The sequence below is a fragment of the Pseudonaja textilis genome, chromosome 1 (assembly GCF_049901715.1).
Source record: "Pseudonaja textilis isolate UNSWEBS1 chromosome 1, rPseTex1.2, whole genome shotgun sequence".
NCBI classification, from domain to species: domain Eukaryota; kingdom Metazoa; phylum Chordata; class Lepidosauria; order Squamata; family Elapidae; genus Pseudonaja; species Pseudonaja textilis.
In genome coordinates, this window is record NC_141990.1 from 225,544,608 (window position 1) to 225,571,804 (window position 27,197).

A 27,197-nucleotide genomic window follows, 5' to 3' on the forward strand; every position below is an offset into this window, starting at 1 on the left:
GAGAACATCCAGGCACACTAATGTAAGCATTGTTCTATGTTAGGTCCTGAAGATACACTAAAAATGTTTGGGGATCTTAAAAAGCAGTTGTGTGAGCTCATTATAATACTGATGCGAAATGTCAACTCCATCCTTTGCATATCGAGATTTATTTATTTTTTCTTGACCTGAGCCTATGTTCAGCATAGAAAAAAAACAGGAGGATAAGTCCACAGTAAACCAGATCAGAAAACTAGGTCAGATATAATTAGATTCCTCCACAGGAAACTATGATTGTCTATCAATACATGCTGGGCTAGAGACTCATCCCATATATTGGTTTGAGCCAGTATTTTAACTTGAAGAACCTCAAACAGCCTCATGGCTATAGAGACATAGCCATTCGTTCTAATGGGAGATGCATATTTGCAACTAAGCAAGGGGCTTGGAGCACAGACCTCAGGAATTTAGATTAGAGTCCCTCTGGGGCAGCGATATTTTTATCCTATACATACACTATTTTTCACATATAGCAAAGGACTTAACATTTTAGCACTCAATAGTTTAATTGCTGTAAGCATAGAGGTATTCCCGATACAGCTCCGTATCTGGTTATTGTGCTTGCAGCATAAGGATTCTAGATGGAAATTTCCAGGAGGCAGAGGGCTGAAAATAAATACCTAGATATTTGAAAGGTTTCATGGCTGCTCACGTAAAATACTGCTGATTGGCATGTCAAATGGGCAGTTCATGCTTTAATTCTATCTTTGGGGTAATTTACAATCCCTAATTCATGAAGTTAAACAAGTATTATTTTCCTCTAAATTTTATGTGACTCACCACTCTTGTATCTTCTTTTGATTCACTTGCACTGCCAAGCAAGCTAAAAATTGCTGTTTTAAATGTAATTAATACATATGGGGGGGGCACACATACTGTACATGTTCACATACAATGACATCTGGAACTACTGTATTTTGAAGGCTGGGTGCTTGAACTGACCAGTTTCCAAACTCAGAAATGGAATAAACATTTGGATGCCTTAGATGAGCCCCTTATATACAAATATCTAACAGCTTTTTTCTCTCTCACTGTCCTGTGGATAAGGGACATATGGGGATGGAGATTGACTCAAAAGGTTATTAAATTTAGGCTCCTAATATTAAATAATGCAACTACAGGAGACTTAGAGGGAGAGGTCACTTTCTGGAATGGGAAAGACATTCATATTCTTGAAAATATGCTAATTGTCTAGAAACTGACTATCTTGGTGCACAAACATGATGGTTATCTGTTTTCCCAATACCTGAAGCCTACTAAGATTTTTTACTAATTAGAACATAGAATAATAGAGTTGGAAGGGACCTTGGAGGTCTTCTAATGTTGTGGCCCATCAGCGGCCAGAGGAGCTGGCAGCAGACTCGGACAGTGAGGAGGTTGAGGAGGAACCTGCGCCAGTCCTGGAGTCTGAGGAAGGCTCTGATGAATGCTCTGCGTCAGAGTCAGAGATGGGGCCAGCATCGCCTGACAGTTATCAGCTGCCTTTGGAGTCAGAGATCAGTGGGGCAGAAAAACAGCTGGAGCCTGTTCCCAATATGCGCATGTGCAGAGCTGCCAGGAGAAGGGAACAGTTAAGGAGCAAGGGTCGACTCGGGAGTAAAGGCAAAGGTGGACAGTGAATGGCCCCTCCCATAGGGAATAAAGAGGAGCAAAAGGGGAGTGGTGTTTGCAAGAGACAATTAGTTCATTTGATTAAGGTGAAGATTTGTTCCTGACTCCTTGCCAAGTATTTTCTGCTACAGCATTGCACTTGGAAGTTATCAGCCTGGCAACTCTCCCAGCCTGATAAGGTCTGTGATTGTAAATCTCTCTTGAAAGACTGTTTGCTGGGACTTTGCTGGATATGAATGAGAGGAATTCACATTAGCCTAAATAAAAGGGATTTTGTAGGGACAAGAAGGCTGCTTTGTGATTTTGTGAAGCCTAGGTCAGAACATCTAATCCAAACCCCTGCTCCATCGGGAGACCCTATATCATTTCAGACAAATGGTTCTCCAGTCTCTTTTTGAAAGTCTTCGGTGATGGAGTACCCACAACTTCTGAAGGAAGTTATTCCATTGGTTAATTGCTCTGTTAGGAAATTTCTTAGTTTTAGGTTGCTTCTTTTCTTGGTTAGTTGCCAACCATTGTTTCTTGTCTTTCCTTTTAGTGCTTTGGAAAATAGCATGACCCCCTTGTCATTGTAGGAGCCCCTCAATTATTGGAACAGTGCTATCTTGCTCCTCTTAGTCCTTCTTTTCATTAGACTAGATATACACAATTATTGTAACCATTCTTCGTATGTTTTAGCCTCCAGCCCCCTAATCATTTTTGTTGCTCTTCTTCAATGCAGTATTCCAAGTGTGGTCTTACTAAGGCTTTGTAAAGCAGTACTACAATTTCATGTGATCTTGATTCTAGCCCTCTATTAATGCAGCCCAGGATTGCATTGGGCTTTTTGGCTGCTGCTGCACACTGTTGGCTCATATTCAAGTGATTGTCCACCCTCGTAACAAGTACAGGAAAATTGTGTGTGCTAGTACTTTTTAAATGACACAAGGGAGATCTAAACTACTATAGATATTTTCCAGAACATTCTCACATCAATATAGAAATATCTAAAGCCTGCTGCAGTCTGTTCAGAATGTCCATAATGAACACAAGAATGGTGAAAATTGATAGCATCCTGCATTTATTATTTTTTTTCAACTAGCAACAATATTTGATAAAAACACAGTAAAAGTTAGATGTACTAATGGCAAAGAATTGATTGAGGCTGTCCAAAGGAGTCCAATGTTCAAAGGAGCCAAACATATATCCTGGGTCCCTACAATATCTATGTTAATTATTCACTTTTTGTCTCTAGCTCATAATCTAATCCCACAATATATGTTGATGATAGTGCTATCCGTTCTGTAACCCAAGTGGATAACTATTCTAGAGAAATTAATAAATTTAATATGTGTATAAAGTTAATCAGAAATATATTAATACAAGAATTATTAAAGAGCTGGAAATGCTTAATCAAAATTGCTTAGAAATTAGTACTTTTGGATTTCTTCCTTCTCTAAAGTCTATGCTGTATCTTGGCTGTATCTATCTATTCTTGGACATATTAAAATTTGGTTTCCTCTAGTGATTTACTACTACATTCTAAAAAGACAAAAGCCTTGTTAATGCAATATTTTATTATTTTCATTCAGTGAACTTGTTACCAACACACCTTAGCCTTCAGTAATATAAAACAATCTGTATTATTTAAACAGGCCACTGGGTGTCAGAACTGCACTGCAAGAGTAATAAACACAGTTTATGCATATATCCTGCCTGACTTAAGCATCCACCTATACCCAGTTTAGATATCTGAAATTTATTTTCTAACTATATTAAATTCTGAATGATTTATCAATCTGGCATTTCTACACCACCATAATTTCTACTCTCCAATCCTTTCTAGGCAGTTCAAACACTAATTTTACGCTACAATTTTGGATTGTTGAAAACATCATTTTTTTTTCTTACTGAGAGGTCAAAACCAGCATCAAGTATCCATATTTAGGCTCATATTGTGCACGATTTGACTATAAATGAACCATTACTATGAGGGGGAGTTGAAAATCAACAAAACACAATTTGTTTCAAATAGCAGCAAAATTTCTGTGGGGATAGAAGAGAGGCTGGGCTGAGATAAGCTGAAACACATGTTAACAAATGGGATCATGACCCACTGGTAAAGACATATAAGCTTTAACATGGAAATAGCAACATCATCTTTCCTGGAATTGTAAATACTGTGCAGCTGAGTCAGAAATAAATCAGCTCAGCTGGTGAAATAAGGCAATGGCTTGAGATCACACAGGTGCAGTTACTTCTGTGAAAATGGTGAAAATTCTGGAGTGTGTGACAGTCTTTTTACTCATTAAATGAGGACTTTTTAAAAAAGGGTATCTGTTATTAAACAGTAAAGGAATTTGCTCCTGCTTTCTATTCATTTTTATTTTATAATGCTTTAAAGCATTGTAAATTTTCTTTGCCTTTAAATGCAGATTGTATTGAACCAAAATAGATGCTTGCTTCATTATGCATTTTCATCTGATTTTGCCTCCAAATAAACATAAACAAAATGGAGAAAGGAGGTTATAACTGGATGGTACTGTATATGCTTCATATGCAAAAGATCTTAATGTTCATTTAGGGCCAAAAAATCTTGGGGAGAACTGCTGCCTCAGAATAGGCAAACTTTTCCTAACATAGTGGCATCCAAATGTAGGCATATTATTATATTCTGCCATTACGGCCCCTGGGTATGAAGAGAGCAATATTCCTACAATTTTTTGCATGAGTCAATATAATTTAAAAAAATAGAAAATAAATGTGAGCAATGTATTTTTTTTTACATATACTATTGTATGTCTTCAACCACTGCTATTTCCCTTGTACCCAAATAGCACTGACTCAAGGAAAGTAAGGTTTTTTTAATGTTTTTATTAGCAAATCCGAGAGGACAACAACAGAAATCAGGTTAATGTCCTGTGTTGCATTATTTTATATGTCCCGGATACACAGTAAAGCCGCAGCTACGATGTCATTGTTCCAATCTCTTCAAAATCTAAACGAACATTAAAGTACCACCAGATGTTAATATGTACTAAATCACCTTTTTAACTTTTATAAAAGGACAGTGGTTATATTTCAAAGCAATATAGTGAAAAACTATCAAACACTTTATTGTAACACTATGTTCCGTAATACTTGCTTCTCATATATCTTAAAATCACAAGTACATTTATGAACCAATCAGTCTCCTCAAAGAAAACAACAGAAACTGCACGTTAAAAAAAACTATAACTCCCATAATACTTTCTTAGACATGCGCTGACACGCGCAAGTCGAGAACGGAAATGCGTGCGTATTCCATAAGACCCGCCTCTCGCTATCGGACGCCATTTTGTCGCCGACTTTCAGCCGCCGTACGACGGTGCTTTTTTTTTCTTAAAGGAGAAGCGACAATGTTTTTTTTTTTTTAAATCCCCTGCAAGTATGAAACACCGAAAACTGCGGTCGATGTGAAACTGAGGAAACAAGTTTCTGGAAGGTACCTCCTCTCTATCCGCTTCACTCTTGAAAATAGAAGCTCGGGGATAGACTGACCCAGACCGCGGGGCGTGTTGTGAGGAGGAGGAGGAAGAGGAGGGGGGAGTGCGACAGCAATAGGATGAGCGATACTTCTAGTTTTATTGAGGCCACTTTAGAGCAATAAATGTTCTGGAGTTGGAGATAAAGCGCGTGGGACATTTACAAACGCCTTTTCGGCAGGGCAACGGAGGGCATTTAATTTGGCGCGCGGGAGCTAACTGTTAAAACGGCTCAGTTATGCGAAGCGCGCGCCACGGCCAGAATTCCGACAGCGCCCCCGCGCGCGCGCGTCCCCGGTGAACCTCGCCCGCTGATTGGCCTGGAACGAACCAGCCCGGCTTGCTGCTGTTATTGGCTCGTTTTGGGAGAGAGGTGGGTGAGGTGTGTGTCTTTGCATTTCTCTCCCGATTGGATGACACGGAGAGGTCTTGCATCCTGCTTGAACTCCGAACTTGCTCTTGATTGGCCAAAGTCACGCGAGGGGCGGGAGTCCCGTTATAGAGGCGGAGTGAACGGCGGGTGCTGCTGTCAGAACCGGGGGGTTAGCCGCTGTTGGGGCCTCCTCCGCTAGCTGCTCTAATGCCGGGGGCGCCCGAGCAGGCGGAGACCCAGGAAGAAGAACCACAGCAGCAAGAGAGAGAAGAGGAACGGAGTCCGCCTCCTAGCGGCCGCCGGCGTCCCCTTCCCCCTCCCACAGTCGCCGCCGAGCAGGGGGCGGAGTCTAGCGGCAGTCGGGTGCTCCGTGGAGGTCGGGAGCGCGGACGAGCTGCAGCCGCGGCAGCGGCCGCCTCCCGCCGAAGGAAAGCCGAATATCCGCGTCGGCGCCGAAGCAGTCTCGGCGCTCGGCAGAACCAAGAGCCGGAGGAGTTGCCGCCTGAAACTGGAGCGCCGCTCTCGGCCACTGCACCTTCTGGGGCGACCGGTCGAAAGGGAACGGCACGCAGCTCGTAAGTATCCAAGCCTTCTAGTGCTTTTGGAGAGGTAGAAAGTTTTTGCCTTTAGTTGGCCCCGGTCGCAGTCTGTGACTTTCGACTGCAGAAACTTGCAAAAAGTAGAATTTTAATACTGACTTTTCTCCGGTTATAAACTAGAGGGGCCGTTGCCTTTCACGTTTGTTGCAGGTTGGGTTGTTTAGAAGAGGGGCCTCCAACCTTGGCAACTTTAAGACTTGTTGGACTTCAACTTCCAGAATTCCTCAGCCAGCTAGCTGAAAATTTAAAGTTGCCAAGGTTGGAGACCCCTGGTTTAGAAGGGTGTTGATTGGTGGGTACCTTTAACTGAATTCTTGCACCCTAACTAAAGCTGTAATAAGTGTCTTGTTCTCTGAATCACTTTCCCCCCCATAAATATGTATTGTTCAGTACATCTAACATCAGTATTTTACCTTTTATCTACTGTAAGTTGTAGAAAAGTGTTGGTGCCTCTTTGTGTAGCTCTAACCAATTTGCAGTAACCCTGCATACACCTTTATTTGAAATAAGTTCTATGTATCTAGTAAAACTCAGAGTGAATAGTCCTAAATTTAGATTTTAGATTGGAAATAATCTAAGCTTTGGGTGGGGAATTTTTTTTTTTATTAATTTATATAAAATAACAAAAGAAAATAGGAAAGATAGGGGAGGAAAAAGGGAAAAGAAGAGTGTAGGAAAAAGAAAGAAAAGGCATTGACTTCCAACTCCTTGGTGCAGTAGAATAAGATAGAATCTAACTTCAACTTTTTACTTTTACATAATAGTATAAACTAGCCATGTCTATAACAACAAACCTATCTAATCTGTAAAACCCAAAATCAAAATTTCAATTTTCCACCTTAAGTACAAAGTACAGAATTGATTTCCAAGTAGAAACCAAAGTAATTGTGTTTTTTTCTTTAATCAAAACAATCTAGCCATCTGTTAACTTCAACTTTTGCAACTATTCATCCATTGTGGGTAGGGGGAATATTAGAAAAAAGATTTACATACCCATTATTGTATTTTAATTTTGTTGTATTATAATAAAGGTGAGCATCCTCGATTTGTGCAGGCCTGGCTTCTACGTGTATAAGGAAAAATATATGAGTGAGATGACTAGAAAAATACACATTTAGGAACTTCTATAAACATCTACATCTTAGTATTGGGCATTGTGCTAATTCACATCACATGTTTAATTTCTATTTCAGGTGCTTGGATAAAGCAACAGTGAAAGGTAAGATTTAAATTATCCAACAGAAGGATGGGTGGTGATTGTTAAGATACATCATCAATGGTCAGAAACACTGAACTTGAGATAATTGGATGTCAGCACTTTTATCTTAGATTGGGGTGCCGAGACAAGCTTGTAATCCTGCCAGTGTACTAATTTGCCATGCTTCTGACTGAATCCCTCTCTGAGCTTGAGGTGATCTGGAGAAGGAGGAGATTTTCATCATCCATTGCCATGGTCAAATAATTCCTTCATCAGTACCACTGACCTTTTGGGACAGTGGAATCTATTTGAATGGTCTGTCTCGGGCAATTGCCAGCAGATGCTGGGGAGTTTCCTGACACTCTGGAAAACTGTTCCATTCCCTGCTTAATACATAACTGGAAATAGAAGTCACTCCAAGCTTGGACAGTGTTGCTCTGAGCTTGGTTGCCACCATCCCTCTGGCAACTGATTTCAGTTAGCGGCTAAATATTCTGCAGCTCTTCGGGAAATGAAATGTCATCTGGAGGAAATGCCAATGGAGGAAAACAAGAAGCTAATCTGATTGAGCCTGGGTATGTGCCCATGTTCAAGGCTACATTGTTTCAGTAAGGAAGGCAAAACATGTTTATTTCTCCTCATTTCATCAATGGTCTGTCATTCAGAAGCCTTATTTAAAGTAATTCTTTTCTGGGAAGAGGCAAGATGAACATCTCACATCTGGCTGCTATGAATAATGTCACTTTGCTAATAAATTGAATCTGAATCTTTTAATAATGAGTATTGCACCGTGTTATGAAGTTTGGGACTCTTTTTGGTCTGTGACATCCAAGGAAGTAGAATACTGTCTAGCTTTTCATCTATGCCTACTTCTTGTCCCTTGCCCATCCTGACTGTTGTGAGCAACCTGAATCCAGAAAATTGTCAATGCTGTTTCTGAGGAGATGATTTCTGTCAGTGTTGAGGTAGACTAACTGAAACCCTTCCAGTCTAATTTCAAGCTTGGACACGGGACAAGCACATCCTTGACCTTGGAATTTAGATGAGATTAGTGCACCTCTTCATTCTTTTGGATCTCCTGGTAATGTTTAATGTTGTCAACCATGGCGTTTTAGTGGAGTGCCTATGGAGTTTTGTGATTACAATCAGAAGTAGTTTTGTAGTGGTTCCTCTTTATTTGTTATAGGTAATTTGAATTGGAGAGGGGGTGAGAGGTTGGTCTGATGCCTCTGTTTTATGGTGTACCACAAGTGTTGGTCCTCTCTCTCTCATATTTTGTAATATCTAAAAGTATACTGGGTTAGGTCATCTCAGTGGTTCAGGGTATGCTGATGACATCAGCACCATTACTATAAGGTAGTGGTTCTCAAACAGTTTGGTCTTGGGACACCTTTACATCTTTAAAGATTATTGAGGATGCAGAAATTTTTGGTTAAGTTTATATCAATATTAACCTCATGAGAAATTAAAATAATTTTTAAAATATTTACTTACTGGACTTCGTGGATCCTTAGGGCACCCAAACCCTACTTAAGAACCACTACTGGCGGGCAAATATCATGGACACCTTGCCCAGTGCTAGGAGGCAGTAAAAGTCTGGATAGGAAAGAACCTATTAAAGCTGAATCCTAGTAAAACAGAATTACTGTTTTTGCATTCTCTGCTCTGGATTCTCTGTTGGCTAATGTTGTCTCTAGATGGACAGACATCAGCCCTGAAGGAGTAATTTGCAGTTTGGAGTTCCTCCTTAGTTCATGACTTCTTCTCAAACAGCAGATATACTGTAGACTGACTAGAGAAGACTATCTGGGTTTGTATGGTGCACCAGTTGCACCCCTACCTGGTGATGAAGGACCCAGTTACAATGATTTCCTGACATATTATTGTAATTGCTGTAGTGTATTTGCTCTTTGAAAACTACAACTGGTCCTTGCCAACACAGATAATATTTTGCAAGTCTTTCACTGATTACTAGTGATCTTCAAGGTATAATTTAAGATGCTGATATTAATCTATAGACAGCCAACTTGTCTAGTGGTTAAAGCATAAGGCTAGAAATCAGAAGGTTGTGAGTTCTAATCATGCTTTAGGCATGAAATCAGCTGGGTGACCTTGGGCCAGTCCCTCTCTCTCAGCTCTAGAAAAGCAATGGCAAATGGGTGGGATTCTGCCGGTTCTGTCCACCTCTGTAGAACCGGTTGCTCTATGTCTGCTACTGTTTTGACCTGCCCACCCGGGCTCTTACCTGTCCTTTATTTCCTGCTTTTTCAAACTCAGCTGCTTTGTACAGCACAGCTGCGGTTGAAAAAGCAGGAAAAAAGGGCTTTTCCAACCACTGTGCACCCACACACAGCACTGCTCAGCTGTCCGGGCAGCTCAGCGGGTCGTAAATTGCACTCACGCAACTCGCACATGCGCATGTGACGCAGAGCGGTAGAACTAGTAGTTATACCGGTCAGATCCCATCCCTGATGGCAAACTACTTCTGAAAAACCTTGTGAAGAAAGCTGCAGGGACTGTCCATGTAGTCATCAGATATTGAAAAAAAAAACTGACTTGGGCTAAAAAATGGACTTATAAAGCCCTTCTGAGCTTGGCACTTGGGTATCTACAGGACTGCTTTTCCAACTCCAATGGCCCTATTGTTTTAACAGCAGCCTAATCTGGTTGTCATAAAATAATATTAACAGTATGGGCACTTCTCACTTTACAGCTACCCATTTAGCAACTATTTGAAGTTACGATGGTGCTGAAAAAGATTTATGACCAGTACTCACACTTGTGACCACTTATCATCTCCATGGTCATCTCTTATCATCTGATTACAATTTAGGTTTTTCACAATCAGTGGGGAAGATATCCTTCTTAATAACTAATATGATTTACTTAATGATCACAGCTGGAACAGTAATTTGAAATTAAATTCCTCTATAGTAGTTGATTTCAGGAAGACTTTAGTTTTATATACAAGTTGTCCTCACTTAATGACCATTTGTTTAGTGACTGTTCAAAATTATGATACTGAATAAAAGTAACTTAAAATTAGCACTATTGTAGTAGTATTGCAGTCATGTGATCACAATTCCACTTACAACTGTTGCAGTGTTCTACAGTCATATGATTGCCATTTGTGACCTTCCCAGCCAATTTCCAACAAAAAAAACCCAGAAGGTCACAACTCATGGTTAAGTTAATCCTTATATCTTAACCGTATCAAAAAAGGACATAAAATCAGATCCAGTCACTTAGCCATAAGTTAAGGACTACTTATAAATACTTATTTGCTCTTTTTTATACTAGTAAGGAAGGGTAATCAGCAAATTGAAAGTCTTATTTTTCTGGAAAGCAAACATTCAGGAAACCAATATAGAAATTAAACATGTTTTATCCTGTAATCCCTTAATTCGGGATAGAGTTGGAGTGACTGGATGGACCTGAGCGTTTATTGGTCAGATGCCCTTCCTGATGCCATGTGGAATTCGCAGCAGATATTTTTCTTTGCACCCTAGGAGAGAAACATCTGCTGCTACCTAGGATTGAACTTTCAACTTTGAGTGGGAGGCAAGCACCTTTACCACAAAGCCTACATGCAGCTCTTTTTATTTTAAAAAAATGTGAAAAAATCAAAAGGTTTTTGTGGAGGTTTTTTTATTGTCTCCAGTAGCTAAACCATGCTGCAGTAGTATTCAGAATCAATTTTTTATGGTTTGTTTTTTGTAATACTGTTGTGATGCATACCTTCATTAGGGTGAGTAAAAATTTAGAAGTAATTATGAGCTTGAATTTTATTAGATCAGATTCATGGATAAGGCAATTTACTACAATTGACAAAGTTGTATTAGAATGCTATGTCCGGTCTTGGTTATATGTATGTAAGAAAAAGGTGTACAAAGTAGACTATTCATTTCATTTTTAAATTAATACCTCCTGTCTTCTTGATTAGATATAGTTAATTAAAGTACTCTGCCCATTTGTGACAATTACTCTGCGTCTTTTTTTTTTTTTTTTCAGAATATTTAACAGTGAAACCTCTTTTGTTAATTATGATCTGGATAACATAGGCTAATAGGATCTGAAACTACTCTGTGGGACAAAGTCCTGAAGAGAGAGGAATAAAGCCTCCTTAGATGGAATTTTCCTTCTTTATCTGCAGAAACAGACAAATAAACTAATGGCTTTGCCTTTCTAAAAGGGATAAACACTTCTTTGATCTATTTCAGCTCTGTGATATTAAAAACTCAGAAATTTCCTTTCTTGATCCAAGTGCATTATATATATATATATATATTTATATCACAGATCCCAAAGAAGAGACAGAAGAGAAGGAAGTTTCCACTACTGTGGCAGCTGGTGCCTCAGTCACTACAATTAAACCCAGCCGGGGTTGGCGTAGCAACAGGGCAACTACGACTGTTCAGCAATATGATGCAGAGAATTCCCGAAGTTCCAGATCAAAGACAGGGTCCCTGCAACTCATTTGCAAATCAGAACCAAATTCAGACCAGCTAGAATTTGGTATGATGGTTTTTGTTACTGGGAAATAAAACAATAGTATTTTCAGTGAGCTTGTAAAACTTATAATAAATATAAATAAAATCACAGATGTTCTATTGTCCCACAAGGAAGACTGTTAAAAAGATAATTTTGGTTAATCACATACAACAGAATATATACTCCCAAGACTTTAAAAGCAAAATTATTCATTGAGTAGTATGTACATTATTTTACTATTATATTTGTCTTGAACAAGAATTTCCTGTATTTCAATTTAGAGGCTTAACATCCATCATTTTAGCACAGTAGCATAGATATTTGTAAATACTGATATATAGGTTGTTCAGATTTCTACATCTAAATATGTTTCTTTTGTAGAAGTTACTGAAGAGCATTCATCTCCAACTAGAATCAGGTAAGGAATTATACAGTGGCTAGAAGATTAGCTAGGATACAAAATATCCTGGTTCATAAACAGTAGTTTAAAAAACTATTATCCTTGAGTTGAACTTAACTCTTGGTGACTGATTGGGGGCAACCATGTGGTTTTCTGAACAATATTGTAGAAATGTCTTAGGATTGCTATCTTCTAAGATATTCTTTAACTTTTGAGTATAGCTTATGGTATTTAATTCTCTACCCAAGTAGTAACGAGACCTGATTTCTGCTTTGTTTCCAATTCCGGACACTACCAGGTGCTAGGAGGAATAGAAGTTCAGGGAAACTGTTTTAATCTTTTGAGGGGATTGTTCCGAAATGATTATTAAATACAAAAGTATATTATTGCTGCAGTTTAGGGAGTGTTATCATTATGCAAGTAATATATATCATTTGTGGCAAAATTTCTATATGGAGGTTCTCAATCATCCAGGTCATGGTTGTCCCAAAGGTGTTTTTCCAAAAGGCAACTTCACTTTCTTGTTTTTTTTATTTGAAAACGTTTTGCTTCTCATCCAAGAAGCACTGAAAAAAGAACCTTTGGTATCATATGTGGCAATTTTTGCCATATATTGATGACATGCAAATTATCACAGATGTAAATTTCATGGAATGCTTCATCCAAAATACTTTGCATTCAAGAACTTTCTGGAGGCTGTCAAGATCATAATTTGGTCAGTTGCATTTGAGGAATGCTAAATGGGGTTCCATTAAATATAATATATATAAAATATAAAATATAATATATAATAACTTAGTTAGAACTTAGTTGTAACATATACAACCCAGGAATTTATCTTGTTAAGATGATTTAAAATACTAGTTTTATTTTTCTCTTGCCTGTGTCACCTTAACAAGAGGTATGCTGTAGGTTGTCTTGAATGACCAGGTAAACATTTCCTGATTTTGAAAAATGGTTGTTTTAACTCCAGGATGTAAGTGTGTGTGTGTGTGTGTGTGTGTGTGTGTGTTTTGTAAACTTAGGTGACTACATATTTCCTCAATAAGGAATGAACATATAATTGAATTAATTCTCCTGCAGGACTATTGTAGAATCATTATAGTACAGTTTCACAGGAACTCTAGTGTCAGATTTTCTCTATCGTGAATGTGACTCTCTTGAAACTACAGAATTGTTGAACATATGTTTGGTATTTGAGAAAGCTTATTCTCTGGAGTCCTTGGTGCTCTCTGAGTTGGTGCTTTTCATGCAGATCTTTCATTAACTGGCTGGGTAACATCCCCAGTGCTAGAAGAGAGAGGGTTTTGCAGCAGAGAGGACTCTATAGGATTCGACAGTTCAATCCTGAGCTATATATATTCTTTTGTATTGAAAACTTATTCTATTATATCTGGATCCTATGCCTGTTGGAAAAAATGTCCAGAAAGATTTAGGTCTGTGTTCTAATGGCACTTACACTATAACTGACCATAGTCAGCTGATGTCTTGTAATTATATAAAATTTCTGAGCTGATGACAAGCTCAGTTGTGTTTTCTCTTCTGGACCTAAGTTATCCAATATTTTAGGAATATAAAAAATTATGTCCTTACAATCTAAAAAAATAGTTAGAAAGTAAGGTCTAAATGTTCTGCTATATTTAGTAACTCACATTAATTGAACTGTTGCTAATATGATTCCTTAGTAAATGAATATGTTAACATATTCTTTCTAGCACATGTTCTGGAAGAGATTGGTTTACATTAATAGAGGACTAGAGATCCATACAGTATTGCCTCTTATCCAGTAAGTGTAACTGAAAAAAATTACAAGATAGAGGTTATAAGAATAGACACATAAGAGATCTTGACTGTTTTCTGTCCACAAATGTTTACTTCATGCAAAAATTGTATTTTCCCTTTTCTTTCTCATTGTCAAGTGATGAAGAAGAAATGCTCATCAGTGAAGAAGAGGTTCCCTTCAAAGATGATCCCAGAGATGAAACTTACAAACCCCATTTAGACAGGTGCTCTATTTTATTTTTGGTGCAGAGAGCAGTTGTATAGTTACTTCAAAACAGGATGGGCAGCAAATAAATTATTGTCAGTCTAGCCTGTTGTAATAAACTATCTCACTGCTAGAACTCTTAAGTCTTCTGTTACAATTCTGCTACTATGGCCAAATAAACTGTGTTAAATAATTAAGACCAGGACTATGCATATTTAAAATTGCAGATATGACAAATACCAAAAAGAAATCCATGTTGAAGAACTATCTATAAACTTCAGTATGACATTTCACTAGAACAGGGGTGTCAAACTGGATTCCTTTCAAGGCCTGGATCAGCATTGTAGTTCTCCCCTGGCCGGCCCAGGGTAGGGGTGGGTGGGGCGGACACCTTCTGCAGCACCCTTCTGGCCGAAACAGGGCATGGGGGGAGGCCCCATTTTGGCCAGCAGGGTGATGCAGGAGGCCCACGCCTTGTTTTGGCTGCCAGAGGCACCACAGGTCAGTTTTTTGTAATTTCCAGGCCACCCTCACAGGCCAGATTTAAGCACCAGATCTGGCCTGCTGGCCTTGCGTTTGACACCCCTGCACTAGAATATTCATCTAGAAAATATTTACGTTCTTGGGTATGTAATATATAATGGTTATCTGCAGAGATGCTCCAAAGCAAAGAAAACAAACTGGGAAAGGAAAAGAAGAAAAAGAGAAACAGAAGGAGATTAAAGTGGAAGTGGAAGTTAAAGAAGAAAGTGAGTTTCGAGAAGATGAGGATCCGCCTAGGAAGTGAGTATCCAAGTGTTAGATGCTGTGAATTAGAGTGTAGCCAGTCCTCTAACTCTCAGTAATACCAAGACTTTGAAAGAAACAGACATGATATTCTTCCGATTAAAATCGGAATTCCGATTTTTTGGGGAATCGCCCCCCCTTTCCCCCCACCCCTTCTTCTCCACCTTCCCCTCCCCTCGGAGGCCCCGAGTCAGGAGTTGCTACCGCTGGCGCGGCTCTGCACGGCTCCAGTCCCGCGTTGCCTTGGGAAGGGAAAGGCAAAAAGGAAGAGCCGCGGCAGCGCTTTGCAACGGCAGCAGCGGCTCCCGGTTTTGCCTTTCCCTTCCCAAGGCAACGCGGGACTGGAGCCGCGCTGGCGGTAGCAACTCCTGACAGCCCCAGTCCGGGTGGTGCAAGCGGAGGCCGCTGAGCGGCAGGAAAAGGGAGCTGGGCAGCCACAGACCAGCCTCCGTGCAACACGCCACCGCCTGGCACTGGCGAGGGAAAGCAGCGGGCGTTCCCCGGGCGGCGGCCTTGGCCCCACCACCAGGGAAACGGCTGCCCAGCTCCGGAGCTGATCCTCACCTGACCAGCTGGAAAGGAAGGGTGTGTAGCGTTGGTGTTGTATGTGCGATTTCTTGGCGTGCAGCGGGGGGTCTCTTTTGGCTGGCCCTGATTTTTTTTTCAGAGTGGAATATCATGCCTGAAGAAACCAAATTTAGGGATGGTTCTTGCTCAGCAAAATACCCTTCAGTTCTGAGATTGGTTAGGGAGTCAAGCTGTTGGTTACTGCATTTGAATGACTAAAATCAATCGGGTGGTTGTTTAAAAGTGTTTTAAATGGCACCACTTTTAGAAGAACTGAAAATGGAACTTAAAAAGTACAAAGAAGATGCACAAGAAGGGAGAGGGTTGTTTTTTTTTTTGCTTCATATTTCAATTCTGAGAAATGGAGATTTGGAACTATGAAACAACAAGAAACGCCTGCAGAACAAGAAGATTGGGACAAAGAAGAAGCCATCTTTAATGAACAAGTAATTTTATGTAGGGGAAAAAAAGGAAAGGGGGGAAAGAGAATTAAAAGTTTAAGATTTAGAAAAACAACCCCCAAAAAGAATAGTTTGAAAAATAAGTATAAAATTAGAAAGCAACAGAAGAGGGAAATGCAGAAGAGAGAATTAGAAGTAGAGAGACAAGGGGGGTAAAAAGAGGAGGGAGAAGAAGAGAGGGAAGAAAGAAAGGAAAAGAAGTGATAAAGGTCAGAAACAAGATATAGAGAAACAGGGCCTAGTTAGAGATAATGGGTGAAAATCTAATTGAAAAAGGGATTCTGCAAAGGTACATGATAGTATTGTTATATTAGAAATAGAAATAATTTCAGAAAATATGAAACAATGTATGATTAAAATGATGGATAAAATAGTTATCGTAATTTAGTGGAATGTTTGTTAATAAATAAATATAATAAAATGAGTATTTAAGGATTTATAAAACATAAGTGAAGAGAAATAGGGGAAAAATTAATTATGGAAAGATTATACGTGTCCCCAAGGAAGTATGATATTTAATTGAAAAGAAATGTTAAGACTTTAATGAATATTAATGATAGAACTGAATTGGAATGGAATGAGGGTTTTAATTACATATATTTATAATCCTTTTTTTTAAAGAATATAGTGTGTATTTTAAGAATGTACGAAGCAGAATTTGATTGGAAGTTATGTATTATGTATTATATTGAATGTTATAACCTTAAGGTGTACATTGAAGTTTAAATAAGAGTTGAATGGATAAAATTAAAAGATATAAAGGTGTCATACTCCAATTAGTAACTACAGGAGAAAATTTGTTTAATGAGAAAAGATAATATGAAATTGAAACAGGACAGACAAAAGTATAAATATAATGATTTGAATTGAGATGAGATAATCAAAATAAACTTGAGAAAAGTAAAAGAGGGGAAAAACTATATAGAAAATGCAAAATAGTAATAAGATATGGAATAGAACACAAAAACGAGCATGAAATTGAGTTTGTGTTGGTATAAAGAAGTGTTACCTGGGACCATGCTATTTTCAAAATAGATGTTTTACTTGTATAATGTTTTTGTGTGTGTGTGTGAAAACCCAAATAAAACTTTAAAAACAAAAATTCAGTTACATATTTCAGGTATGCCTTCATTTTCATGTTTCACTTTGTCTTGATGTTTCAGGAGAGGAAGGCGGAGAAAAGATGACAAAAGCCCTCGGCTTCCTAAAAGAAGGTAAGTTGTTTTTGTATTGCTTAAAAAGATAATCGTAGGTAAAAGAAACAACGCTGGCCTGGATGAAAGATTTTGGACATAGCATAAATTTGGATGATTGGCAAACCTTATGGGATAGAAATAAAAAGATAAACTTGGTGGCACCATATAAAGAAAACTTATATAAAATGTTTTTATCAGTGGCACATCGCACCATCAAAATTGGCAAAAATGTACCCGAAACTATCCCCCAAATGTTGGAAATGCAATGAAGAAATTGGAACATATCACTTATGGTGGAATTGTAAGAAAGCTCAAACATATTGGCGGAAAATTCAGAAATGGATAGAAGAGATGTGCAAAATTAAAATAGAATTCAGACCCAAAAGTTTTCTATTGGGAATTAATGTGGGAAAATACAATAAGGATGTAATATACTTAATAATCCATGTCACCACAGCTGCAAGGTTAGCTTATGCCCAAAGATGGAAAGATAATGAAACACCAGATGAGATGGAAATAATTAGGAACATTTGGATGTGCGCCGAAATGGATAAATTAACTCAAGAATTAAAAAATAAGACCAAATCTGATTACTATAAAATTTGGGAGAAGTTTTACCACTGGTTGAAAAAAGGAATTATTTACTGATGTAAGACAATTAGGTGTGTCAGGATGTATGCACCATGTTCATTGTTGTATTTAAATGTCTTTCTTTTTTGTATATTTAATAAAATTTATATATTTTTTAAAATAAGATAATTAGTACAAACCCATTTACTAATTAATGAATATTTAATATATTCATCTCTTATTTTTTCTTAGTTTTGTGTGAAAGTAATGAAAGAAACTTGAGATAGGAAATAGATGTTAGCTGTCTAATTCATCAGCTATTTGTAAAAAAGCCATACCTAAGGAGGTACCTTCCTAAACTGCACTGCAATCTTACATCTACTGATCTTTCAATGTTATGAATATAGTATACTTTCAGAAATTATTAAATTCAGTCGTCCTATATATTTGTTAGACATGGTCATCTAAGGAAAAAAAAGAAACTATACAATTTATCACACCTGTAGATAAATTCATTGCATCAAAACTGTATTGAATAAGTCACAAAAATATAGCAAATTCCATAAAGTTGATAGCAAGCCAGAAAATTTTAAAGGGATAAATAACATTTCTAGAAGTTTTGATTTTCACAACTTCTTGTTCCCAAGAACTATATTAAGCTCTGTTTGACAACTTAATATTTTAAAGAAAGGCTTGAGAAATTTGTGGAACAAAATATAAGCAGAATACAATATTTCTTATAGTGGATTTTGAAGATTGCACTTAATTTAAATTACTTGTATTTAACATTTATGCTAATGATGAAATTAAATCATTTAATATGGTTTTTAACACTACTGAGCTCTTATTATCCAGCATGTACATTAGAAAAGATACTGTGTTACAGGTGGTCCTTGCATAATGGCCACTTAGTGACAGTTCAAAGTTATGATGGACCCTCTAAAAGCGGCTTATGACTCGATTCTGGAATTGCGACAGCTGCACATTCTCTTGTCACATGACCACATTTTAGGCATATGGCAACTGGCCCACCTTTATGGCTGGTTGCAATGTGACTGTGATTTATGACTTTTTTGCTGGTTTCTGTTTAACGACTGCCACAAAAAAAGTAATAAAATCAGGTCTGATTATGTGGGTGCCTCGATTTACAACTATCATTCCTTATGATGAAAATTCCAGACTTCTTTATGGTCTCAAATTGAGAGAAACCTGTTTATTTATAATATTTGTCAAAGTTGTGCTGTTTCCACTTTGTTGTTCACTAATGTGCATTTTAGGAAGAAGCCTCCAATACAATATGTACGTTGTGAAATGGAAGGATGTGGCACAGTTCTTGCACACCCTCGCTACCTACAGGTAAGAATGTTTACAAGCAAGGGAAGGAAAAAAAGATGACCTTCTTTGTTCTCTATTAATTTCTTCTTTTCTTCTCTTCTGTGGACTAGCCTAAAAAACATTGCAACAATTCTCTCATGCTCCAAATACCAAATGCTTGTTTCATACCATGGCATAACTTAACTTTTCAACCTTGTTCATGATTCTTTCTCCTGAAATGCTGAATTGTAATTTATTTTTTCTGACTACAGCTCAAGGTTGACTTAGCCTTCTATCCTTCCAAGATCAGTAACACGAGGACCCAGATTGTTGGGGGCAATATGCTGACTGTGTAAACCCCCAAAGAGTGCTGTAGAGCACTATGGGGCAGTATATAAATCTTATAAGTGCTATTGCTGCTTTTTCATAACCTTTTGCCTCTTTTTTTCCCCTCCGCTATTACATTTTGTTAATTTTATTATCAATTCCCACATTACACTATGCAGGATTTCTTGCTCTTCTCCTGTTTTGACATTAGTCTTACCCAAACCCTCCTTATTCACCCTATTCATTATGAACTATGATATTTTTTCTTCATCTGTTTTTCTTTAGCATTTGAACATCCCATTGTTTTTCTTGTGCTTAAATATATATATTTATTTTGCAATTATTACCTCATGTATCTTCCTCTGAGTTCTAGACTACTGGAAGGTACTTTTTATTCTCATAATTTCAATATTCTCACATCTAAATCTTATTGCAGAATCTAGACTCAAAAAATTTCACAGGGATAAGAAAGTGAAACATCTTTTACATCACTGGTAATATGGCCTTCGTTGTTAGATTTTTAAAAAATCAAATTTTATTTTGCTATTTTAAGTGTGGTTGAATACTCTTTCCAAATCGGTTTCCTTCATGTCTTACATTTCTGTGATTTTACTTTATTGAATTCCCTTCATTTATGTTTAAGGAATTGAATTTTTAATATTCTTCCTGTAAACTTTGTTTCCTTAGTAGCTTTACTCATTTTCTGCATCCATTGAAAACTTTCCCACTCATCCAACTAATAAACAGAGCCTTGGATTTATTGACTCCTCTCTTTTCTCCCTACCTCCCCACCTCTTGTTGCTTCTCCCTGCACAGCATTCCAAAAAAAACAGCCTTCCCTTCTTTTCTTTCAGCATAATTCCTTTTTATGTCACAATAATCTTTTACCTTGACTATTGCAATCTTTTTGGTCTTTTATCACACCTTCATTCACTCACACACATCCCACACAGCACTGAGTCAGTTTGGTTTAATGGTGAAGGTGCTGATTAGAGTCAAACAAATATCTATATTTTTAAAAGTGAGATAATTACAAATACCAAGACCTGTGAATAGAAGTAGAATGCCTATAGCAAAAGACAGCTAGGCCAATAGTAATAAGTGCTCTGGGTGTAATCCCAAAATGTCCAAAGCACCATTTGAACCTGATTGGCATTGACAAAAATCACCACCAGTCAATTGCAAAAGGTAGTTTTACTTATAACAGCTTACATCTAGTGATGATACATTTAAAATTCTTAAACAGCGTCTGCCTGTCTCAAGCCTTGTTTAAATATCTGGCTGACTGTGACCAAGCATAATGAAATTCTCATTATTTTGAACAACTTCAATTCTTACATACCAATATTAGGGTAGATATTAGGTACAGATGATATTTGAACCTTAAAGCTTCAATTATCTATATTTCTTAGTCACTTTCCAAATTCTCTGTGATGTGTTTCTATTAAAAGAGCTAGTTTGGTGTGATTAAGGCATCAGGCTAGAAAGCTTGAGACTAAATTCTAGTTCTGCTTTAGGTATGAAGGCAAGTGAGTGATCTTGAACCAGTCATACTCTCTCACCCTTAGGAAACAGGCAATGGCAAGAAAACTTGGCCAGGAAATTGCCAGGAATCAACATTAACTCAAAGAGACCAAAAAAGAGAGAATTTTTTTCTATTCTATAAAATCTGTACACATAACATTTCCAGCATACGTTCTTTTAAGTTCATGTTTTAATCTGTATATTTATATTGAAATATAAGATGGCTATTAGAATATTAAATGTGTTTACCACTTTTTTTGTATAAGATTGCAGGTAATAAAAATAGAGTTTTCTTGTTTTCAGCATCATATCAAATATCAACATATGCTAAAAAAGAAATATGTATGTCCTCATCCCTCTTGCGGAAGACTTTTCCGGCTCCAGAAACAATTGTTGCGGCATGCCAAACATCACACAGGTAATATAGGTTGCAAAGAAAATCCCCACACTGTCTCTTTAAGGAGAAAAGTAAATTTCTTGAATAGCCAAGTCTTTAATTTATATATATAAGGCAATGTTGATGCAGATTGCTTCATGACAGATACACAGATGTTCTGTGGCTATATCTAAAATGAGAATGACTCAAACTGAAGGATACAGTTAGGATATTACTGCTTCCAGTCTCTTAATATTTCCTTTCCTCATTTCTTTTACCTGTAATATAGATAAGAATAAGTTACACTGATTCTGATATTCATAATATAAGAGATATTATGCAATGAATTACTATGATTTGCAATTAATATAAATAAGAACAATACCATATATGAAACCAGGCAATTGGAGTAAACTGCTTATTTGTCAGAAGTCACTTTTGACAAATGAACAAAATCAAGTTTTGACAAGGTTGGAACATACTGTCTACCTTCCTTATTTTTTAATCTCCCTATTTCAAAATCTGAAGTTCTATGAAGAGTTTGCAAGAATATGAGCAGAAAGGAACATATTTCCATTAAGATATGTACAGCTGCTTTTACCAAACTGGGTGATCTCTTGGTGTAAGTTTCAACTCCCATAATTCCATTGGTAGATGGAAAGCAATGGTCCCAATATCATTAACCAACAAGCGTTATGATCTTTTCGGGGGTGACTTAATTCCCCCCCCTTGCATCCTTGGGTGGGTGGGCGGCGACGGCTTGGATGAACCTGAAGAGGTTACCGGGAGAGGCCGCCCAAGGCAGTGATAGCACCCACCCATCTGTGGACAGGGAGGCAAGGCGACGGCCTGTGCCGTGTCCTCCAAGCTGAGCCCCGGTGAGTCAGCGCCGCTGCCCGTGCCGCTGCAGCGTTTGGAGCTGCCGGCGCATTTGGAGATACGTAGGGACGGAGACGGGTTGGGCGAGGGATGGAAAGGACGGGTGGCTTCGGGCTCTCTCGCCGGCCAGGGAAGCAGGGAGGAGCCCTGGCTGGCTGTGTGTGGCTGCACCAAATGCGCAGTGTTGCTCTAAATGCCGCGGCAGCACGGGAGAAGGGAAAGCAACAGTGGTGGAAGATCTCCCAATACGAAGTGCCCCACCAATGCCAAGGTCAACATCCAAGCCGTCGCCGCCTGCCCACCCGAGGATGCAAGGGGGGGAATTAAGTCACCCCCGAAAAAACGACCTAGCTGTTTTTTCGGGGGTCAAAAAAAAATAAGGCCCGGCCTTATTTTGTGAGAAACATGGTAGAATCATGGGCTAAAGGGAGGGAGGAGTAAAGAGGAATGTCAATGTGGAGTTGCTCCATGGGAGGAAGTATTATAGACCAGACCAGTGAAGCCTTATCTTCTGGTTCCCAAGGGAAAACAGCCAGTCTGGCAAGATTCTTGTAATATAGATGACCTACAATACAGAGCAATAAAGGAGAATAGTTGAAGCTCAAAGTAGAAATGAGGGGTCCTTGGTGCTCTCTGAGCTTCATTATTTTCTTGCAGATGTTTCATTACCCAAACTAGGTAGCAACCAAGCTCAGAGAAGGATGGCTCACTACAATAAAGGAGCTGTGTTGGCCTAATCACAAAGTTTGTTGCTTCCTTGTGCCTGACACAGAATGAATAATATATATGACCTTTCAAATACAATGAAAAAGATTTTAATTTATTTCCTCTTCCTTGGAGAAAGAAGAAAAACTAGAATATATAAACCTCAGAATAAGAATGGGACTGTTTCCTTAAGATTCTATATGAGAAATACTTCCTCGTCAGTATTAGAAAATCATATTTATCCTTTTAATGTTTTAAAATATTATTGTTAATACTGTGATTAGGAAATGGCAGATTCTTTTTGAATAGGTATGGATCTGGATTAGATTCAGGTTTTGATGTAAAATACTATGCCGCTTTACAGATCAAAGGGATTACATTTGTGAATACTGTGCCCGTGCTTTCAAAAGTTCCCACAATCTGGCAGTTCACCGAATGATCCACACAGGCGAGAAGCCATTACAGTGAGTAGTGTCCTTGATCTTGCCTATTTTGTTGTGAGGGATTAGACCAGCTGCATCGATACTTTCTTTTCCTTTGTATTTCTCAAATATTATTCTGACGAATAATGAATTGTCTTCCGCTCCCTCCTTTTTCTGTAGATGTGAGATCTGCGGATTCACCTGCCGGCAGAAGGCCTCATTAAACTGGCACATGAAAAAACATGATGCAGATACCTTTTACCAGTTTTCATGCAATATATGTGGAAAGAAGTTTGAGAAAAAAGACAGCGTTGTAGCACATAAAGCCAAGAGTCACCCAGAAGTGCTCATTGCTGAAGCACTGGCTGCCAACGCAGGGGCTCTCATTACCAGCACTGACATCTTGGGTTCTGATCCAGAGTCTATTGTCCAACCTACGGATGGCCAGGGCCTTCCCCTTCTTCCAGATCCCATTGGAAACACCACTCCTGGAGAGTGCCTATTGCTGGACTCTGATGGGATGCCTAAGGCCTACTGCAGTGGGGGTGACCGGGTCAACCTGATGGCCGATGGAAAAATATTCGTTGGCACCACTAGTAGTGAGAATACAGAAGGGCTTGTTATCAGTACAGAGATTCTTGGAGCTACCACTGAAGTTCTAATTGAGGATTCTGATTCTGGAGGACCGTAGTGGGAGAGGAGCACATGTGTATTGGGACAACTTGAACTTGTATTTAAAAGAATAAATCCGGAGAAGCAACTTATTCAACATAGAGAAACTAAACATAAAATAAATTACTAGTCAGATAACTAAAGGACCTGTCGTCCCGTTCCCCCACCCCCCCCAGCTCACCCTTTTCTTGCAGAGTGGATCACTACACTACATTTTTTTCACTGTTTCCTTCTTGGAGAGGAATGTTGCCTTTACACAGAGATTGACAAAGCAAAAGAATTCTTGCAATGCTGGGAAGAGAAGTAGCTAAGCCTATCCCTCTCCCAGCCCTCCTAAAGTAAGCAAACTTCCAACTTCTTGACCATATTGCAAGATTGAAAATGCTTGTACTCTGGACCAATATTTCATTCTTGAAACTGTATTCTTTTCCTCCAGTTGTATCAACCTGTTCTATGCATTACTAAATTCTGACCCTTGCAAGCTCTTCTTTTTCATTTTAGGGCTTGGGGATATAGCTTGGCACTTTAGAACCCCTCCTTAGGATGAGCTGTAAAACAGCATATTTTCCCCATATTTTGTATCTTCCCATCCATAAGAAAAGAGAAGGGATCTTGAAATGTTGGTGCTTGCTTTCTGAAAGAGGAGTGCCATCTTTCCATATAAATTGCTCTGTGGGAGAATCAGCTTATAAATAGGCTTATAAAAGAAAACTTGCACTTTGTACATGTCTTTTTTTTAAAAAAGTTGTGATGAATTCCTTATTTATTTGCCTTCTTAAAGGGGTCTATTTTAGTTGCTGTCTAGAGAATGTTTTTGTTTCAAAACTGAACATCCTGTGTAAGGGATATAAAACAACAGGCTTCTTCAGCAATCCATGTTTAGGAATTCTTATTAAATCTGAGTGAAGGAAATACTTCGGGAGCAGGATAGGTCTTTAGCACCCTCTCTAGTGAACTGCTGTGAGCTCCTGTTTGCTTCAGCATTTGTTGTTTAAGGATGTAATGGCTATTCAAAAAAGTCGTGTCATGCATTCCCTCACTAACCACCCTACTATTTGCTTACTTACACTGTGGTGCTTTTCTCTCTTGATGTGGATGGGCTAATGCCATTAACAGGAAGCTATGTCTTGAAGAAGTTATATTAACTGCTTTAAAAAGCCTTGACTGCTAACATGCTCTGCCTCGTGAGACTTTGATATAACTTCAAACGTCATTTAGGGACATTATTTGATTTAGAGTGGTAGCAGCATCCGCTTTATTCAGCTTAAAATCCACTATTCTCAAATATATGCAATTGTTTCTGTAGAATTCGACTATCACCAGACAGGTCTAGATTTGGAGAGAGATAGGGTTTTAAAAACATGGAAATACCTTAAAAGATATATCACATGATTTATATAAACTCTTCACTGTTACCTGAGAAGTTATGATGGTACAATATCCTGGTAGTACTTTTCTGTTAATGACCTAACATGTGATCAAGAAGTAAAATGAATTTGCAATTTAGACTTTATTTTGGAGCTGTATCCTGTATAATTCTAATCCCTTCTGTATAGTGCTGGCTGGCATCAACTGCGATTATTCCCAGCAGATCTTTTTACAATGCTAATTATCTGAAAGGAAGACTTGTTTGTTTGTTACGTTGAAGCCAAGAATCAACAGGGTCTAAACTGAAGCAGTTACTGCAGTTCATTACATATTTTCTGTGATTCCTGCCTGGCTAGATGTTTGGCAGCCATTCAGATATATAATGTGTAGGTGGCATTGCATGCAGCTCAGGACTGCATGTTCCACAAGACTGTTACTGCTACAAATTGTGTGATTAGCATTGGTGCGAGAAAAGTATTTGGAGCTGAAACCATGTGCATACTACTGAGGAAACTGACTTCTGTCTTGCTTACAGTATGCAGTATTTTGCTAGGGTAATGAACAAATTACAATATGAGCCCTGTTTGGCAAATTACTTGAAGTATTTATTCTGTTTGGCTATCGATCTCTTGTCTGTTTCTAGCCTGTTTCATGGGGTGCAAGTGTGGTTTTATTAAAATAACAATCTTATATTTAGCCAGGATAACCATCTGCACTCTAATGAAAACTTCTGATTTAGATTTGTGGTGACTGTTTATCAACCAATAATAATTCCTTTAATTTTGTTCCCATCACAAGCATGTGGTTTTGATTCAATCAATTACAGCTGCAGCAAATTATTTCTATTTTCTTCTAATAACACCCCCCCCCTTCTTTTCCTTCACTGGAAGAAGCATGGTGCTGGGAATTGAACTTGTTTAATTTTCCCTCTACCAGATGGATAGTTTACAGTAACTAGTTTAACATTGTTCCACTCCATATACAGTTGCATAGCTCACTCTGGTTCTCTAAGAGTTGGACCCCCTTCCTGTTAATATTAAAGGATAGTGCATATCACTTTTTGTCAGAAGTTGACAAAAGAGCGCTTTTTTTTTGGTCACATGAATAATAATACTCTTTTTAGGCCTTTATTTTACTACAATATAACTGGTGAGAACACGAGTGTTAGGTGTTCTTCAAGGACTAGTCTTCTATTGTGTGAAAAGTACTCCATCTACTTCAAATAGTTTCTGAAAAATGGCACAATGCTGAAGTCTTTGCAGCTTGAGATAATTGTCAGATCTCTGGTAATATGGTAGCGAAGACCAGGGAGAACTGCACTAGCATTGTGAATCCTACCAGAGAGAGGACAGGATTTGCAATTTTTAGCAGAACTACCTGAAGTAGTAGCCACTGAGTGGCAACAGACCTGTGTTGCATTGTGGCACACCCCTATTTTTTAGTGTTAAATAACAGACGGTTGAGTTAACAAGTCTTTGATTCCTTAAAAGCCTTGTTGCGTACAAAATTTCCAGAAAGTGATAGTGGAGCTTTAGATGAGGTGCCAGGATGGAGGGGTGGTGATCCATGTTCATAGACATTTGTGTATACAGAAGTAAATAAAACAATTAAAAGGGATGCTTTTTTTTCATGTCATGTCTTTAAATTCAGGAAGCCATAACCAAAATAAATACTTAAAGGGAAAAGCAGTCTGTGTCATGTTACATGCCAGTTACATGGAAGATATTCACAAATGAAGTAGCTTCCTACACACAGCTGTAGGTCTTTCTTCAATGCCCTGCTCTGAAGATTGCCTAGGAAGGAAGCAACAGTGAGATGTGACTAAATGG

The 27,197-nt window shown here is 38.3% G+C and overlaps 1 protein-coding gene across 2 annotated transcripts; it reads left to right on the forward strand.

Annotated features, from left to right (window-relative positions):
* Window positions 1-5,639: 5,639 nt before the first annotated feature.
* Window positions 5,640-27,041, forward strand: ZFP91 (ZFP91 zinc finger protein, atypical E3 ubiquitin ligase). Of its 2 annotated transcripts, XM_026719607.2 has the most exons (11): window positions 5,640-6,101; window positions 7,319-7,344; window positions 11,623-11,838; window positions 12,196-12,232; window positions 14,134-14,220; window positions 14,856-14,984; window positions 17,179-17,229; window positions 19,059-19,137; window positions 21,250-21,364; window positions 23,271-23,370; window positions 23,509-27,041. In XM_026719607.2, exons 1-11 carry the CDS (start codon window positions 5,734-5,736, stop codon window positions 24,017-24,019), a joined length of 1,719 nt encoding a protein of 572 aa, XP_026575392.1. In that variant the 5' UTR covers window positions 5,640-5,733; the 3' UTR covers window positions 24,020-27,041. The 2 variants fall into 2 exon arrangements, with proteins under 2 accessions (XP_026575392.1, XP_087776886.1); XM_087920760.1 differs by lacking the exon at window positions 11,623-11,838.
* The last annotated feature ends 156 nt before the right edge of the window (window positions 27,042-27,197 follow it).

Bases quoted from the DNA above. Each gene is read 5' to 3' on its own strand.
- ZFP91 (XM_026719607.2), top strand. From the start codon at position 5,734: ATGCCGGGGGCGCCCGAGCAGGCGGAGACCCAGGAAGAAGAACCACAG. The intron at 14,221-14,855 runs GTGCTCTATTTT...GGTTATCTGCAG, and splicing joins TACAAACCCCATTTAGACAG to AGATGCTCCAAAGCAAAGAA. The intron at 14,985-17,178 runs GTGAGTATCCAA...TTGATGTTTCAG, and splicing joins GATGAGGATCCGCCTAGGAA to GAGAGGAAGGCGGAGAAAAG.